This window comes from Paraphaeosphaeria sporulosa, assembly GCF_001642045.1.
Source record: "Paraphaeosphaeria sporulosa strain AP3s5-JAC2a unplaced genomic scaffold CC84scaffold_1, whole genome shotgun sequence".
Lineage (NCBI taxonomy): Eukaryota > Fungi > Ascomycota > Dothideomycetes > Pleosporales > Didymosphaeriaceae > Paraphaeosphaeria > Paraphaeosphaeria sporulosa.
The window spans coordinates 2,540,888-2,555,933 of NW_017253360.1; the positions used below are offsets into that span (position 1 = coordinate 2,540,888).

General features: G+C 52.7%; 3 protein-coding genes across 3 annotated transcripts; all 3 read right to left on the reverse strand.

Annotated features, from left to right (window-relative positions):
* Positions 1-774: 774 nt before the first annotated feature.
* On the reverse strand, positions 775-3,707 carry CC84DRAFT_1192376 (V0/A0 complex, 116-kDa subunit of ATPase). Its single transcript, XM_018181246.1, has 3 exons — positions 3,476-3,707; positions 1,298-3,398; positions 775-1,248 (listed from the first exon to the last, which is right to left on the reverse strand). The coding sequence occupies exons 1-3, from the start codon at positions 3,602-3,604 to the stop codon at positions 911-913; spliced, it is 2,568 nt and encodes an 855-aa protein (XP_018042422.1). The 5' UTR covers positions 3,605-3,707; the 3' UTR covers positions 775-910.
* Positions 3,708-4,101: 394 nt separating this feature from the next.
* CC84DRAFT_1254401 (P-loop containing nucleoside triphosphate hydrolase protein) lies at positions 4,102-9,191 on the reverse strand (the record flags this gene model as incomplete). Its single annotated transcript, XM_018184461.1, has 8 exons — positions 4,102-5,705; positions 5,757-5,854; positions 5,902-6,056; positions 6,102-6,680; positions 6,731-8,616; positions 8,667-8,708; positions 8,759-8,929; positions 8,984-9,191. 8 exons carry the CDS (start codon positions 9,189-9,191, stop codon positions 4,102-4,104), a joined length of 4,743 nt encoding a protein of 1,580 aa, XP_018042423.1.
* A 762-nt stretch (positions 9,192-9,953) lies between these two features.
* CC84DRAFT_1211671 (nucleotide-sugar transporter) lies at positions 9,954-11,350 on the reverse strand (the record flags this gene model as incomplete). Its single annotated transcript, XM_018182393.1, has 4 exons — positions 9,954-10,154; positions 10,205-11,140; positions 11,209-11,238; positions 11,291-11,350. The coding sequence occupies 4 exons, from the start codon at positions 11,348-11,350 to the stop codon at positions 9,954-9,956; spliced, it is 1,227 nt and encodes a 408-aa protein (XP_018042424.1).
* Positions 11,351-15,046: the final 3,696 nt, after the last annotated feature.

Sequence of the window (15,046 nt, forward strand, 5' to 3'; positions counted from 1 at the left end):
ATCGTGGGTACTGCCGCACGCCTGCGCCCAAGCTCCCTCCACGCTGCAGCCATCGCCGGCCCAATATCGTGCCCGTCTCACCCTGGGCCCAATCACTGGCCCATGCCCTTGAGCCATCCCCAGCACGAGCTCACCGCCGCCACAGCATCCCCGCTTGACGTGCATCCGCTAGCCTTTGCGCCCATGAATTGCGGTCAAGATGCGCGCTTCCTCTTGCTTTTGCCTTGCCTTGATGGTCGGACTATCACTCAGCAGTTGGCTTTATTCAATCGAGACGGAGGGGAGAACAGATGGGTACTACGACGTGGGACGCCGCACGATACCGCGCCGCCACCCTCGCGCGCGCTGTATTCACCTTGTGGCACTTGCACCCTCAGAGCTTCTGGAATAATGCCTCATTCTACCCAATAAGTTCCTTCTTTCACCCAAAATGAGCGTTTCGGAGCAACAGGGCGACGTTGCCGCAATCAACCAAGCCTGCCTGGGCCCTTCCCACCATCGCCCGTTCCGAATCCAAGCCCACCCACGCTTCCGATTCCGAACCCTACGCACCCTCAGTGCAGTTAGCGGATCGCTGCTGACGTACTCGCATCGCGTTCCCACCTTCCTCCGATCCCACAAGGTGACATTGCGATACCGACAAGGCTAGGATCGGGCTTCAACAGGCGTGCACGCTGTGTGCTCCTTGAACAGTGCTCTGCAACGTGTTACCGGCAAGCCCGAAGCTGCGCGATTAATCTTGACATCCGACACAGACAAAAGGAAAGCAAGCATATCAACGTCCGTGTACAATTGTTGTTATATACAAGGCAAAGCGTCGCCACAGTGACACATAGCCTAGGCTGCGTGCGTGCGCTGCGCCCCTTGCTATCCTACAATATGCGAAAACAAAACAGAAAGAAATCTAGAGCTACTCAACCGGATCTTCCTCGAGTAGCTTCTCAAAGCTGAAAGGCTCAAAGGCAATACCGTCACCGATGAAATGCTTGCTCATCGCTTCGACCCAGTGCAGACGGAGGGAGTGCAACATGGCACTCGTGCCCTCCATCACGCAGAGCACAGCAACTGTGAGCATGAACCACATGTAGAAGACGACGACCATGATAATGGCTCCGCCAATACCAGTGAAGGCGAATGCATTCTTCATGGTCATTTCCCAGAGCACAATGGAGAGACGCTGATGCGCAAGCGAGAGAGCCCAGAGACGTAGGTACGAAGCAGTGTGGGAGACGCAGTTGAGGCAGAATTCTGAGCATCATTAGCAGGGAACTGAGAAATGGGTTCAGGTGGAAATTACCGATAGTGTGGATGACCTGGTGGATCATGATCTCGGAAAACTCGAATTCTTCGTGCTCTTCGCCGTGACCAATGTCTTGTGTGATCATAGCAATGCCGTCTTCATCGTCGCCGAAGCTCTCGCGTCCACCGTTAAGTGTACGACTCTCCTCTTCATCATCATCGTCAAGAGCACTAACACGAGTGCTCTCGCCAATGCCACGGTATCCCAGGGCACGAGCCTTGTTGTGCTCCCATCTGAGGTAGAAAGGCTTCAGGAACAGCAGAATAGGAACGCAGCTCAAAGCCATGACCACAAGCAACTTCTGGATGATGATCTGATGTGGGAAGAGAGGATCCTGGCCAAGATCGCCGGGCTTGAGGAACATGTAGATCAACATGTTCAAAAGACTGGGTGGATCGCTGCCACGGGCTGCCCAATCAACCGACCATTTGTAAACGATGGTGAAGGAAAGGTATCCGAAGATAGACTGGAAGAAGATCATGCCAGGAACGAAGTTGCCCCAGATGTCGATAGGCGTCTTGAAGTAGCGGGCGTTGACGAGCGACCACATCAGGGAGAAGGTCATGTGGCACCAACCAAGAAGAATACTGAGCTTCATCTTGTAACTGTTTGAAAAAAGCAGATCGTTGTCGGTTTCGTGCCATCTCCAGTCCAGTCCGAAGGGATATGTGTGGCCTTCCACTCGGGTTGCTCGCGGTCCAAGAGTCTTGCCGTCCGTCTCCCACTCCCACATCGATTTGAACCAGGGCAGCTCCTTCGAGAAGACATCGCAGTAGAGGAGACCAGTGTAAATGGAGAAGATACCCATCATGAGGACGATGTAACGACCGTAGAAAATCATGGAGAACAATTCGTCCAGCTTGCTACGCTGCAGCTTACGTTCATAATAGATCATAGCAAGAGCAGCAGAAAGAAGGATGATACCGTGACCGGCATCACCGAACATCACTGCGAACATGAAGGGGAAGGTAACGATGGCAGGGAGAGCCGGGTTGACTTCGCGGTACTTGATCGTTCCGTATGCGTCGATAATAGTCTGGAAAGCCAGTGTGAAGCGGTTCGTTTTAAAGTATGTCGGTGGGGTCTTCGAGGTCTTCACCTGGTTGACAATAGTGGGAACAGAGAGCCCAGCCCGATCGTTGACATCTTGAAGGGTGGACTTGACTAGACCCAGGGAGCTGGTGGGAGCCCAGGCTTCAGCAATGAGCGTCTTCCTCTGGTGGTCATACGAGAACTTGTTCAGTGTCTCATACGTGCCCTTCTCTTTCTTTACAACAACCATCCAGGCCGCAAGGTTACGCCCGATGGCTGTTAATTCCGCATCCAAGGTCGATTTGGTGTTCCTTAGAACACTGGCCAGGTCGCTCAGACGCTCGTTGACTTCGCGGATCTGATCACGGCGCAGTTCGCTGTTTTCGTCGACGCTGTACAGATCGGCACCCATGGACTCGGAAATTTTGCGGATCTTGGCGATGATCTCCTTGCCGTGGGCGAAGATTATGAAAACGTTCTTGTTCGACTCTTCGTTGGTCTCAGGGTTGACAATCGGCTCCGGAATCTCAGACTGGTTCATGTACAAGTTACCGCGGAGCGTTCTCCACAGGATCCTTTCAAAGGCCGCAATGCGCTCGCGAGGGATAACACCAGCAACGAACCCAATGTTCATGACGGAGAAAGAACGATCCGCACCAGTGTCTCCCTGTCCGTTCTGTTCAACATCCTGCAGCAAAGGGGCATCGTCGTCATCGAGCGAGTGGCGGATCTCCTCGGTTTGTCCGCGGGCCCTGTCAAAAAACCCGCCAGCCTCCCTTAGAACCCAACGCCACTCTGTAAGCTCCACCTCGCGCTTCTTCAAAGTCTCATAGCTCTCATTCAGTGAAGAGATCCTGTCTTCGAGCTGGTGGCTCTTGTCGGCAAGCTCGTCGATCTCAGAGGCGGAAGGCGAGGTGAACGGGTTATCGAAGTCGTAAATCGACCGCATCGGGATGCTAGACTTGTCCATTTGTCCTCGGAAGTAGCGTAGCTGGCGCTCTACGTTGTCCAGCCGGCGGATCTCTTGCGTGAAGGTACGTTGGAAGGCGGTCGTCTCCGCGTTGAGCTGCATTGACATCATCAGCAGTTCGCCCGGTGCCGAAGCTTCAATGCCCCATCTTCCGAGTGCTTGGATCCACATACATCTCTGAAGTCCATGATGCCGAGCTCTCCAAGAGCGGAAACAACTTCGCGCCCGATCTCGTTGGCAATGTAGAGCTGCGTCAAGGACATGTCAGCCGAGCGGAACATGGTGTCCTTTTGCGGCGCCATGCTGGCAGCTCTTGTAGCAAGTGCGCCGGCAGTGGAGGACTTGTTACGCGAGTTGCGGTGTGGTGGCGGTTCGTGATGAAGGATGGATGCAGCTGCCTCGACGATGATGCGGCAGCCAAGGATGGCTGCTGCTTGCCTTGGAACTTGCTTATGTCAACGATCACGTGATAGACTGAACCCCATGGCCCTGTGGACCTCGACGTTTTTCGATTTGACGACTCCCAGCGGTGCAAAAAAAATCGTCGTTGATTGTATCGGTCATGGATTTATGCTTTTGGGTATCAATTCGGTGCATTATATGCCTGATGTAACTCTATCGCTCCCCCGTGGAGAAATCTCCATGATTACCAAGCTCGTTCGAAGCTTCCCATGTCATAGACAGCATATATGTGCAGACGAGCCCTCTTTGCATGTTGAACTTGACGATAAACATTTCCTCATGTTGGTTTTCGTCGAGACGACCAAATGTAGAGTATATCTGCGATAGTTTGCGTTGCTCAGTCGACGATTTCCACAATGTCACCGAATTCATGGAACAACCACGGCTCGAGACCTTGGTAAGGTTCTAGAATGGGTTCGTCATTGACGGTCACTTCCTCCTCTCCCTTTGTGAAAATTTCAGGTTCCGTCTTTTCTGGATATTTTATTTCCGCGTCAGAAGACCTCGCATTGTTCTCGAAGAATTTGCTCACTCTCGTAGGGTTCTCGTGATAGCTTTCGCTCTCGCGTTCGCAGTGCTCCGCCTTGGAGCTTTCCACAATCGGATAAGTCGTTTCAAAGTTCCGCGTTTGAGAGCTGCTGGAGTCATTTAGGAAGAGAGATTGACCCTTCTCCCGTGGCACAATGGAGTCATTTAGGAAGAGAGATTGACCCTTCTCCCGTGGCACAATGGAATCCTTGATGGGAGACAAGTCAGACACATTCTGTTCGACATTGACCTTTGAGTTAGAAACAGAGTCGGCAGGTGGGGAAAATCGGTGCTCCACGTAGCTCATATCGTAGCCAACGTGTTTATGTGGATCGGATACCTCCTCGCCGATCTCGTCTTTATTGGCAGGTCCTTGGAGGTCCTCGAAATCAGCCATGCCCAGCAAAATGTCCTCCAGCATCGAGTCTTCCTCGCCGAAAGGATCCATCTCGCGATCCACATCAGTCTGGTCAGCCGTAATTCCCATGGACATACCACCTCGTGTATTATTTGATATTCGGTCCACTCCGGACTGTTCCGAGAAATCGTCGAGCCCCAAATCACCGTAGTCGCTTGAAAGCACCGATCCCGGTCGCTCAAACGAGCTCTGCATACCATGGGACGATAGATCAGGTGTGCCGCCTTGGCCGTAGCAGTATGAGGGTTTCTGGTGCATTGCCACTGAGACTGACGTCGGAAGATTCTTCTTCTGAATGCTTTTGTGAAGTTTGTTGAGCTCTCTGAAGTCCTTCGGGCCGGTTCTCGCGTATTCGGCTTTCTTTCTCTTCTCTTGCCGGGTCATGTCTAACTCCTCGACCATGGCAGAGCTCTTCCGTTTCGACGCCGTCAGTTGCAACTTGGTCTGAGTCTTTTTGCCTGTTTCTTTGGCCAGCACAAAGCCCGGCTCATGATGATTGGTGCGGTCTTCCTGGAAAGCAACGCGCTTCGGTCCGGCTTTCTTGGGCGGTTTATCCATCCCGTGCTTGCAACATAGGTGCTTACATGCATCTTTGTCCTTGCAAGGATGATTGCAGGCCCATTTTCCATTCTCCAGCTGTCGGGGCTCGTGATCGACTTGCTCTCGAGGTTCGGATGGCTCTTGTGCACGACCCTTGGTCTTTGCCGCATTCTTTGCTGTATTTGGTCGCGTGATTACATCCGTAGGGTTCGCATAGTTGCTAATATGATTGAAGTCTAGATCATTCAAAGAGACCTTGACAAGTTCGTCATCGTCGATGCCGTCATCAAACTCGTCCGCGGGTTTCTGTGAGAGTGAGGGTGTCTCAGTACGGCGTCTGGAGATATTTGAGCCAGGACGCTCTTGCTCCTGTGGCGCCGTTGATTCAGGCTTCGGCGGCGGGAACATCGACGCAGCAATCTTTGGTGTGACAGAGGCAGTCCGCATAGTTCCAGCTACCAAGGTTCAGTAGAGCTCCTGATAGTAGGTGCACCCTAGAAACGTACCGATGCCGTCACACATGATGTGGCAATTGATGCTCAAATTCGGTGACGTTAGTAAAGCAGGAATTGTTAGCGACTGTCCGTTTCCGAGTTTATTTGCACTGAACAGGGTCAGAGAATATCTTGGCGATCTGTTCGTTAGCCTTACCTAAGGCGAGCGAAGTGAACTTTGCGACCATCAGAAGTCTCTGCCAATAAGCACACGTAAACCGCCTTGCCCGCAAATCTATCCGGTGGTCTCTCGTTGATAAAGCCGATGTCAGTCTTAATGAGGACTTTCACGCCTTCAGGAGTCTTCGTAATCTTCACAAGTTTAGCCAATGGCATATGAGATGTGTGAATACTTACTGCTGGCGGTTGCAGCTGCAGCGAAACTCGCAACTTCGGGAAGACCTTCATTTTCTCAAGGATTTTCAGGCCGAATGGCGGATTGCGACCAAGCAGGTGCTCAATACGGTGAGCCTCGGTACACTCGAGCTCTTCCAGTGACCTGATTCCAGCTTGGGCCAGTTTTCTGCATCCAACAATACCCAGTGTGTCGATCTGCTTCATTTGAATCGGACTGTCATCCCATACCCGTGCAGCCAGGCTTCGCTCCAAAATCAGAGCATTGTTGATGCTCACTGAATCGCCAGCATATATTTGACAGGCGATGATGCAACGTATGAGACGATTGATCTGCTTGAATATCACTACTGCTTCGGTGTTGTATTGCGTCCGGTGCTTTACATTTTCGCCATCCCAGGAGATGTCTGCGCCACCTAGAATGGATTGAATCAACAACGACACTTTATGCGCGGGCAGGTCCAGGTTCACTGGGATGGGAAATCGAATGTATGGCGAGCTGTTGATGCTCTTATACAATGATTTCTCACCACTCCTGAAACGAATATTTGCGAACTCAGATGCCTGTGCAATGGCCGAAAGCTGATTGTGTTAATGCTACCCTCGCCATGGGCCCGGATAAAGGTACTTACAATCTCAGAGATTGTCGCCTTCGGCGGAAGACCCATAAACACCTGCATGCTGTCGAATTGGACATAGTACTGGGCCATAGCATGGCCATAGTCAGTACTGCAAAAGAAGTCTTCACCTGTCATCAGATTGTGCTGGCGAAGCAGTGTAATATCCCGGAAACAGATATCATCAAGTTGCTCATCGATGCTTTGCCCGCTCCGCGACCCTTCCAACTTGTAATGCGCTGGGTTTCTTCTGATGCGAACGTAGAGAAACGTACTTGCAAGCCACTTTCGTGCCGAATATAGATCTCGTATGGTACCAAGGCCTATTTCGGCGTTCAAATGGTCGATAAGGCCTAAATGAAGTGTACTCTCTAGGATTTCTTGTCCTGTCACCATAAGCTCATACTTGCGAACTTTTTTTTGTCGGGTCATGATCACAGCGACTGCAGTGTCATCGAATTGGGGTCGCCCAGCACGCCCAAGCATCTGCAAAATCTCGAGGTCCGAATATTCCTGGATCCCGTTCTGCGTGAAGCTGACAGTATTTTTGATGATAACGAGGTGACAAGGCAGGTTCACACCTACCGCTAGGGTAGAAGTGCAGCATATCACACTAAGCTCCCCTTCCAGGTATGCTTTCTCGACTTTGATTCTGTCCTTAGAGTCGATGCCAGCATGATGGAACGCCACACCGGAAGCAGCACATTCACGAAGGTCGCGGTCTCGAAAGGACAAGGGTTTGGTGGGTGGCTTCCAGGCCCGGTCCTTTGCATGCCGGGTGATCCACCAGTTTGCAAGTACTTTCGCCGTGGCTATGGCAGATTTGCGAGTGAAACAGAAGACCATGATGGGCTTCCCTCCCGAAAAGTTTTTAACAACATCCAGTAGCTTTGTATCAAGGATTTTCTCGAACGCGAAGTCGTTGGCACTCGACTGATAGCCGCATACATGCTTTCGTAACTTGACTGGACGGAACTCTTCGCCAAACTTCTCATTGGTGGCCGGTTCGTAAGGCTCGGCCGCGCTCTTGCCAAGCCAGGTTGCTACATCCAGGAAATTTGGCACTGTTGCAGACAGAGCAACAAATCGAACATCGGTGCCGGTAGACTTCATCCGTGACACGACAACTTCTAGGGTAGCACCACGATTTTCCTTCAATAAATGGACTTCGTCAATAAGAAACAGATTGACGAGTCGCATCAACTTCTCGTGGTCTTTCCATTTCCGCGTAATACTGTCCCACTTTTCTGGAGTAGTGATGATGATATTGGCGCTCTGGATGTTTCGCAAGTCAGCTGACTCGGAGTCGCCCGTAAGCTCAACGCAATCGAGCTCAAGTGGACCGAACTTCCATTGCCAATCCCGCTGACGTTCAGAGCATAGCGCCTTGGTTGGGGCTTGGTAGACAATCTTGTACTGGCCAGTGGAGTTCTTGGAGATGGCTCGACATATGGCGAGCTCCAACACAGCAGTTTTCCCACTTCCGGTCGGTGACGACAGCACAAAGTTTTCATCGGTCCTATAAACGGCATCGAAACACTTGGACTGAACAGCGTTGAAGATCGGATACGGGAAAATTGTGCGGAGCCTATCCGGGAGCTCTGATACAGGCACCTGCTGTATGCCTTGCGTGATCGGTGCACTAGAGCAAGCACTCGGACGTGAAGCTTCCGCTGCTACAGAGGCATGGTGCTGAGGATGTGGAAATTCTGCTTGTAGGTACGGAGTGCCGAACATGTCCTCCTGCTTGTAGTGACGCGGCTGTAGCGTTGGTTGGGCGAACTTCTGGGTGGCCCCGGCGTGTCTTTTGGCAGCCATGAACGATGGGCTGGATGAAACACCCAACGGGACATCCGAGCTCGACTCTGGAGGGGGCTGCGCTGGCTTGTAATCAAATTGGCCTACGTAGCGTAAGCAAGGTTGCCGTTGAAAGATGTATAGAGATACATACTGAGACCACGTCGCGGTGGTGGCATGGAACAGCCATCTTGGTCTACCTTACGGTCAACAATCACGCGAGATCGGATCCATCGGAACTCATACCACAAACATCATCTCTGGGTTCAGTCTTGGGATGATACAAATCCGGGTTTTGCGACGAAGATACAGCAGTAGCGCATAATATGCCGGATTGTGGTAAAAACGAGAGTCGTGCTTGGCCTCTGGCCGCTTTACTCTGGCGATCTACATGTGGGTGGGGCAGCATTCTTTCATCTGCATGGTATCAGTGGGCCATCTAGGATGCACCTTCCTGCTCAGAACACTCACCAATAGATTTGAGTGACTGCTCTAGTCTGAAGGCATCGTCATCCTCCACCCCATCGTGATGAACACTGGGGCGAGCGCGATACCGGTCGCGAGGAGGGTCTGCATGCAAAGGAGCCGGCTGTTTGGATTGTGGCTGCAGAATGGGATACTGGCGCGCGTCAGACTCAGTCCCTCGCCCCCCAAGATGATCGCGGAAGGGGACGCTCATAGTCGCAACATGGGGAGGGGATTCAGCTGAAACAAGGTGAAACGAGCATCAAGAATAGATTGCAGAGGAATGGAAATGGGAGACTGTGGAGTGTCATTGAACAGAGGCAGGTGGAGTCAGGCCAGGTGAGGTTCAGGAGGAAGTCGCGATCTGGTTCCGCCACATGTGCCAACAGCAACACCACAGCAGCTGTTTGCAAACATCAGCACTTTCACATGGCTGTGATTATGATAGCTGTCATATATCTGAATGGTTCTTTTCCTGATCATGGTGGCTTTCGCCCTTCGCAGTGGCTCGGCAAACTGGGATCATCGTGGACGCAGCATTAAGCCTCCGTTGCTCTTTCCAGCGGATGGCAAAGTTCTCATCGACCTTGGAGAAGATCTAGGCATACGCGACCACCAATCCGAGTTCGTAGAGCAATGGTACAGTGTTCAACACCGGAGACCAACATCCTAGCAAATAAAAAACTCCCGCCCTCCTTCGTCTTTTCATGCTCCTGAAGGCTATCCAAAAACCCCGCAGTTCGTGTTCGTAAATGGCGACTTCATTACACGTTTTGGCGAAGACTGCACACTAATACATACTCATGAATGATGGTCTTTCAACAATGAACTTTCGTCTTTCCATCCACGCAGTAAGAGCCGCGCGTCTATCGCAATCGGTCTATAAGAACTGGCAAGAACACCAAACGATGACGCTTACAAAATGTGCCGCTTGAATTTAGGGATGTGGAAAAACAGGCTTGAGCCCATGTGCGTTTCACTCAGGCTTCTCAGCTGGCCGCATGTGGTCCGAGGACTCTCTATCAGAGCTGGGTCGGCCTCTTGTCATCAACGGAACGGCTTGCTCGGAGTCGCCGGTCGTGGTTCCCTCGAGAGGCGCGATTGTAGTTTGCTTCGGCGCGTCTGGCTGCGTGTACAAATAGGTTGCTGCCAGAACAACACCAGTTCCCACAGCGAACTACTTTGAGTTAGCAAACGTAGATTTGAGCAAGAACGGCAGAAACTTACCGCTAAGGTGATCTCAAAATCAAAGAAGTACGCACTCGCTACACAACTGACGATGATCGACAGACTTGTGGCAAAATTCTTGGCAATATTATCCGCGTAATTGATGACAAGGGCGACAATTATGCCACCTGCGGCCTGGAAGCCAATTGCAGTCCACACAATCCAGTTGTAACCCGCGAAGAAGCCGTCCGTCGCGATATTCTGACCATCAACCCAGACGATGCCAATGAAGAAGGCAGGGAACAGAGACCAGAACGAGAGCTGGCAGTTACGGATCCAGAGTGATGCCTGCTTTGTTGATGAGGACTGCTTGAGGATCTTTTCGAAGGTTACACCGGCGAGCCCAGAAAGAGCGCAGGCAATCAAAACAGCCATCAGGCCGACGGACTTGTTCATAATCGGTCCCTCGTCCTCGCCAATGCCCTGGTAGGTTGCGGAGCGCCCGGCAATGGCGTGGAGCCAGCGTTTGGCCTCGGCTGCTTTGCTCTCCTGGACAGCTGGTTCCGGGGTATATTGGGGCAGCTGTACTATAGCCACACCGGCCATGAGCAAGCCCAAGGCCGCCCATTTCTTGACCGAAAGTACTCGTCCAAGCATTATGACGCTGAAGATAGCCGTCGTAAGGATCTTCAGCTGGTATGTGACCTGGAAAGTGGCAGCGTCCAGGTTGCTCACAGCGACGTACTGTAGCGAGTTCTGGAGGGTGTACATTGCGGCGGGAATGGCGAGCTTCCAGCTATCGCCAGCGAATACGTTCGAAAAAAGGGTGCTGAAAAGAGTGGTCGCAGGCGTGCCCGGGGGCAGGTTCTTCGCAATATCGTACAGGGCAACAGTCGCGCTGATGCTAAGCTTGATGACTTCGTTGAGGAACACCGAGGTCGAGGTATGGTAGCGGACGCCGTCAACCGCGGGCATGATGCGCGAATAGTGCATGATCTGGAGATGGTCAGCAGCGGTCTCGAGGACGCCTTGCCTTCACCCCTGCGCGGGGCATGCGAACGTACCAGAATCAGCATTGAGTTTTGGAAGACCAGCTGCGTGCAACCATTAGCGGGCGGGCTTGCGATGGGTTTGGAGCGGGCGTACTGTGACCAGCGAGAGGTGCTTCAAGGGCACCCCTCTGAACGTCGCATTGGGGTTCGACATGATGGTGTATAGGGGTGCGATGTCGTAAGAGATGCGGGCTAGATGCGACAAAGACAAATGAGCCAGAGGCGACGCTGCAGGTACCGCACGCTGCGCGCTGTGCCGGATGTTAAAGAGCGTGGAAAGTTGGAGGCGTGGCAGGAACACAAGCAGGAGAGGGCTGAGCTGGGCAGGCGATCTTTACTTAGTATCCATCCAGCCCGATCCCTTAGTCCCCAGGTTCGAATGTTGTCAGCCGCAGCTAGTGCCCCTGTCCCTTTCGCTTCCGTAGCCTCATCTCCACAACCTTGTTCGCAGTTCGCCGTCTTGCGCCCTTGCGCAGCTGGCCATGTCCAAACTCATCCTCGCATGCTCATGACCAAGGTTGCGCATTCTTCGGTGGATTTCCTGCGCTTCTGGCTGCCCTCTGTGTTGGCGGACACTCTCTGTACTCGGGGTTCTTTCTTTTGCCCTTGACTGAAAGCGTCAGGGAGCCACTAGGGTGCATCTGATAGTTTCCAAGCATCATGCGCTTCTGGCCCCTCCAGCCAATCGCATCGCATCGCCAGCGCATTTGCCTCCGATCCTCCAAGCCCTTTCTCCAGAAATCATCTAAACTCTATGGGTGCGCAGAAGCTTGTTTTGTAACGTGTTTCTTTACAACGTGACTGACGTCTCACGCCAGCCATGTGTGCCTTCAACTTGGTTTTCAGACAATGTCTCCAGCCATTGCTGTCTATAATGTCATAGTGTCATAGGTTGTTGGCACGAACCAAAAAATAGTGTTTTGCACATAACAACCCAGTACATACTGCCATTCAAAAGTAAGGCATACACCAGTGCTTCCCAGCCCATGTCATTCGCATACAAATCCACAATCAACCCAACACATCACACATTACTCACCAACCCTCGCTACAGTTGCAACAATTACGAGCCCGAAGTCCTCGATTAGTCTTGCTATGATACATATACACGCTCATCCGAGCCCTCTTTTTGCACACCCCGTACCATCAATATACCCATATGATAACGTGCAGCAAACCAAAGAATCGACTGACTGGAAAGAAAAAATCCCTCTCCATATCGAACATATGAAATCATATCATCTCGCAACAAGTACCTCCATTACTCTGCGGCTGCTCCGTCGCCTCCCGCTCCACCCCCGCCACGTCCACCCCGATGGCGCTTCTTCCCGTGCTGCTGCTGTTGCTGCTGGGTACCATCGTCCTCAGGGCCGCGCTTCTGTCCTTTGTTGCCAGGACCCCCAGGTACAAACAGATTTGCACCCGGATTCATAGGACTGCCGGGTTGCTGACCGCGTCCTCGGCCTCCCTGTCCTCGACCGGCGCTGCCACCACGTCCAGACTGTTGTTGGTTGGCCTGCGCACCGGCATTTGGTATAACCATGGGCATCTGTGGGCCACCCCGACCCCGACCACCGCCTGGAACAGGAATGCCGGACCCAGGACGCGGAATGTTTGATTGACCGCGAGAGTTCTGGCCACCCCGGGGAGCCTGGTACGGCTGCATAGTCTGTTGCTGTTGCATCGGCTGCTGCATTTGCGGCTGCATCTGCGGTTGCAACTGCCCGAACGGCGAGTTGGGCCGGCTGTTATGCTGGCTCAGGAACGGATTTGGTGCACCAAATCCGCTCTGCTGTTGCGAGCCGAAGCCAAACTGACTCTGATTCAGTCCCTGGTTCATACCTTGGTTGAGAGATTGAGAGAATGGTTGGCCGAAACCAGGCTGGTTGTTGCCCAACTGCCCCAAGGCGCTTGTGTTCGAGCCATTGCCTTGAGAACCCGCACCTGGAGGACCCTGCAGTTGTTGTGGTCCTGATGTTGCGGAACCGGGTGCGGTTATTGTACCAGTTGTATGCTGGGTTGATGCGGGCTGTGCAGTCGCAGCGGATGCCTGGGGTTGTACATTCCCTACAGTTGTCGATGTTGTGGTAGGCTCGGTCTTTGTTACTTCAGTTGGGGGTTTGGTGGCCACGCTCGCTACATCAAAGACCTCCTTGATGGGCTTCTCAGGCGTTTCTTTCGCGGCTGCCACAACCACGTTCCATTTGGCAGTCATGTTGTCAAGCCTGTTCTTGGACATGCTCAATTTGACGGTGTTCCTCGAGTCGCTCAGGCTCTTTTCGGCTGCTTTCGCCTCTTCAATTTTCTGTGCCATCGTCTGCTGCTCCTCGGCACGGATGCTGGCAGTGACTTCCTCTATCTTCTGCTCCACTTTGGTCCTGACGTTTCTTTGTATAATCTCCTGTACCACTTTGTTTTGGTGAATGAAGTTCTTGACCTCGAGATCAGGGGCGTCATATCCGGGCAGCGCGGAGGCTGGTGCTTCTTGTTTCAGTTGCTCGACCTCTGCCTGCAATTGCTCGACCTCTTTCCGAAGTCGATTCACCTCCTCCTGGAGGACGTTCTTCTCTTCCAGAGCCTTCTTCTCCTCCTCCCTGGCAGCCCTGACCATGTCGTTCGCCTTTTGTTTCAACTTGTCCATCTTTGCCTTCGTTGCCGCCTTATCTTCTTCTTGGGAAGGATCAGCCAATTGAGTGGCTTCAATCTCAGCTTTGCGTTGCTGCAGTTCAGCTTCGGCCTTTGCTAGTGCAGCCTCGCGCTCTTCCAAGGCAGACTTTCGCTCTTCCAGAGCAGCCTTCTCGGTAGCAAGTTGCTCCGTAGGCTGCTCTACATCTAGTTTTGCGCCAGCTTCCTCAGCATTGTCAACGTGCGATTCTGCTATCTCTGCTTGGGTGCGGAGATCCTCCACTTCCTTCTCCCGTGCAGCAAGCTCTTCCTTCAACTTCTCAAGCTCAGAAGACGATGTTGTTTCTACAGCTTGTGCATGCTCTGCAGGAGCTTGCTGGGATCGCAACTGTGCGACTTGCGCATCGGCGCGCGCTTTTTCGTCGCGTACATCTTGAGCTTCTTTGGCAAGGTCATCAACGCGCTGTTGCAACTCCGCCTGGTGATGGATTAGCGATGTCGACGCAGTAGTTGCGAACGAGAAACTCACAATTTGGCCTTCGAGCGTGCGCTCCCGTGTTCGCGTCTCTTCAAGCTGAATGCCAAGATTGGCTGCCTCGTTTGACTGCTGCCGTTCGCGATCTTCGGCCTCCCTGACCCGAGCTTCCAACTGCTCCTTGTCCTCAACGGACAAGCCAGTGTTGCTTTCAGCGATCTGACCTTCTTCTTCCATCACAACATCGACGCTGGCAGTGATCTTTGCCTGTAGCTCGTCACGTTCTTGGCGTGTTGACAGCAGTTCCTCTCGTACCGCTGCAAGTTCTGATTGTGAATTTGCAAACTGTTCCTTGGCCTCTTTAATTTCGGCTCTGAGCTTTGCCAAACTCTCCCTCGCATCCTGAACAACTTTCGCTCTCCGTTTGTCGAACGCCTCTGCCTCTGCTTTGTACTTCGCAGCCTCCTCCTCGGCAGTTTTAAGGCGTTCTTCGAGCCCCTCACCGACCTGTTGAGAGGCTTGGTCGCGCTCAATCTTCAAGGTCTCGATCTGTTGCTTCAAGTCTTCCAACTCTTTGGGGTCGATGCGGTCATATCGCTGGAGCACGTCCTGGTGACGCTTCTGCCAGCGCTCGCGGTCTTCTTCAACTGTCTTCAGCTGACCGCTCGTAAGCTCCAGTTCACCCTCAAGTTCCAAGACGCGGGACTGCAAAGGTTGAAGCTGTGCACGAAGGTCTTCGAGCTCCTTGTC